This window comes from Amblyomma mixtum, chromosome 1 (genome assembly GCF_055824585.1).
Source record: "Amblyomma mixtum isolate Tamu chromosome 1, ASM5582458v1, whole genome shotgun sequence".
In the NCBI taxonomy this organism is placed as follows: Eukaryota; Metazoa; Arthropoda; class Arachnida; order Ixodida; family Ixodidae; genus Amblyomma; species Amblyomma mixtum.
In genome coordinates this window covers 301,655,514-301,658,471 of record NC_143012.1, presented here as the reverse complement: position 1 = coordinate 301,658,471, position 2,958 = coordinate 301,655,514, and the positions used below count along the sequence as shown (strand labels likewise).

The window sequence follows — 2,958 nt, the reverse complement described above, 5'->3', positions numbered from 1 at the left end:
TCGATCGTCACCGCTTCCCTCGTCTGTTGGCGGAGAGGATGTGCAATCTGTTCTTTTTTTTTTAAACCTCCTACCGGTTTTTGCGTCGCATTCCGCTGTAGCGCTTGCAGCCAACACCCTCTCTATTTTGAAGAAAGTATTGAGAGGGTGTTGCTCCAGCAACCCCAAGGTGCGCTTCATTTCCCTCACCCTCGGCCTCGCGTTCCGGTGTATGTGCCGTCCGGTCGACGCAAGCGGATTACCACCCCTCCTCAGGGGCGAGCTCTGCAAGAGGCGCCGAAGTGAGCCGACCGGTAGGAGGCGAGGGTGAGGTCAGTTCCTGCGTGAGAGGGAGGAAAAGAAAAACAAAACCTGTGCCGGTTGAAAGCAGGAAAGCCCCAGCTGAAGGGTCAACGTTTTCTGTAATATAAAAGTTGGCCATGAATCCCCTCGAGAGTCAACCTTGTTCACAGCCTCTCAAGACAGACGGTCACTCGCTCTTCCAACAAGATGGCACGCAAACTGGTGAGTTCCATTCGAGTGGCTTCATTTTGTAAATTGCTATCTTAACTAGAATTAACTGAAGAGAAGTATTCGTATGCGATTTGCAAGCATTCTGCGCGTAATGAGTGGTCATAAGAAACATTGAATTTAGCTGTTAGCACCGATAGGGAGCGGTTTGAAGTGTGTTACAAAGCGTTCTTAATCAAGAAGTTTACAGCAAACCGTTCAAGTCCTACTTGCTTGCTGATGTTCTGAAGACTTCTGAAGGTCGATCAGTCAAACATGCGAGTTTTATAACCGCGCCTGCAACATATAAACAGCGAAATGGGCGCTGATTAGCCAGTCATAAGTGATATCGCGAGGAGGTCAGCCTTGATGTTTGTTTTTTTCCAAGTTAATATTGCGTTTTTATGGAGGCTAAGGTTTAGGAAGAGAGATCTTTTAGTTTTGGGACCCTTTACTGTACACAAATCATTAAGTGCAATGGCAACGGCCGCAGATGATGAAATGCGACAAACGCTGTCTTCTGCTGCCACAGTACGCGTTGAAAATGTCGTTGAAGCTATGGCTGGGCAATATCGCTCAACGCCAGTCGAAAATTTAGTCTCAACCTACCCACGCATTCGTTTCGAGTTTCTTATTAGATATACCACCTTTTTTGTGTGTGAAGCATGGGGGCTGGCAGTTCTCAGGCGCATCGCTTCGAATATTCTGCCGCTTAACCTCACGTTTTCCAGGTAATATAAATTGCTTTTGAATAGACCTGATTGTCTTAATGTGTGCATTAATTCTTATATTTGCTGCACAGAAGTAGATCTAGCTGCCATGTTTCGACGCTCGTAGGCACAACAATGCTTCAAAGTCCCAATCATAATTATTCGTGCGGACTGCAGGCCGCTCCATTTCTGCTTAACATGCAATCAGGTACTTCAGCTCGGTGCTTATTGCTTTGTTCCTTTCCCCTCCTTTACCTTCTCAGTTCGTTCTCGCCGCCCTTGTGGCCGTGGCTGCCCTGGCCTACGCTGAGGAGAAGCCAGCCGCCGAAGAAAAGAAGGAAGACGTCGAGGGCCGCATTGGTTTCGGCGGTGGATTTGGTCACGCGGCCGGCGGCAACCAATTTGGCTTCAACCGTGGTGCATCTGGCTTCAACCAGGGCAGCGGTGGCTTCGACAGCGCCAACCGTTACAACAATGTGCAGGGCTTCAGAAACCGTGACGGATACCGCACCAACCAGGGCTTCGACCAGACCTCTTTCAACCGCTACGGATCTGGAGGCGGAGGCTTCAACACTGGGTTCAACCGTGGTGCTGGAGGTGCTTTCAACGCGCACGGACATCAAGGAGGTGGATTCATCGGCTGATCTAAAAGAAGCTCTGTTAGCGTAAGTCGCGCTTTGGCGTCAATATGCATTGACAATTGCAATCGGCTAGTCCACAGAGGAGCGTTTAGGTTTCGTGTGCTTTGGACGGTTGCTGGGTAGTAATCTTATAACCTTCCGTTTGGTAAGGTAGGGAGTTTTGCCTGCAATGCGGAAAATAACCGAAACAGTGCGTCCTCAGTAAAACGCTGCCTGAAAAACTTTTCAAAGAACGACATTGATGTCATGATATAGTCGATCTTGCCAGGAGCACACAATCAAAATAAATTTCAGCTTCTTGTCAGGCATTCTGACAGCGCTATGGCATTGCGCTGCAATGCAGCGAACTGCATTGGCTCTTTACTATTCCCACGTATGTTTCGCAACCTTTGTCCAAAAAAAAAATCGCAACCCTGCAGAAAGGATTATCTTCAAGCTTGTTTTTGAAACGTAATGAATACCTTGTTACTTTCCCTGTGAGCTACATTAAATGGATATAGTTACAGGCGTTCATTCATCGCCTACCGTCGGCACATGTAATAGACTTGTAGCAGTTGTGCGATGTTAAAGAAATTTTTAATGAGGCTTCAGGGAGCAACTCTTGTAAATAAGATTCCGGATATTTGTTTTCTCCACGTTAATAGTGTGTTTTTTTCTTTTTTTAGGAAACAAAAAGAAGTTTAAAAAGTTCTTGTTGACAAGATCTCGTGGACCTTCCTTCAGTCGTCATTGATATGAAGCCATAAATACAAAGAAACAAGCGCCATTCTTGCTGCCGCAAAACTTGTCACTCATTGAGGAACACCCGAGCGAAGTGGAATAAAAGTGCTAATTTATTTTTACAAATATAGTGTTATCATTTCATGTTGTCCTGCTGACGCCTTGATTTACATGTCGCCAATTGTGAAAACAAGAAAATGTAAGTTATCAAGCCAGTCATTAAGCGGGCGCAAATATTCTCGAAGCAGATGATTTGTTAAACGTACCTGCATTTATTAAAGGTTGAATAGAAACGTTTTTTTCTTTTAAAACAAGGCGAAAACTTCGGATGTCAAGCAATGACTCGCGAGCGATATTGCTCATCGGCACAGTGTGCTAATTTAGTGGTCATGTTTTGA

The 2,958-nt window shown here is 45.8% G+C and overlaps 1 protein-coding gene across 1 annotated transcript; it reads left to right on the top strand.

Moving 5' to 3' along the window:
• The first annotated feature begins 238 nt into the window (after nt 1–238).
• LOC149372204 (uncharacterized) lies at nt 239–2,686 on the top strand. Its single transcript, XM_089585953.1, has 3 exons — nt 239–504; nt 1,463–1,864; nt 2,506–2,686. The coding sequence occupies exons 1-2, from the start codon at nt 490–492 to the stop codon at nt 1,841–1,843; spliced, it is 396 nt and encodes a 131-aa protein (XP_089442079.1). The 5' UTR covers nt 239–489; the 3' UTR covers nt 1,844–1,864; nt 2,506–2,686.
• Nucleotides 2,687–2,958: the final 272 nt, after the last annotated feature.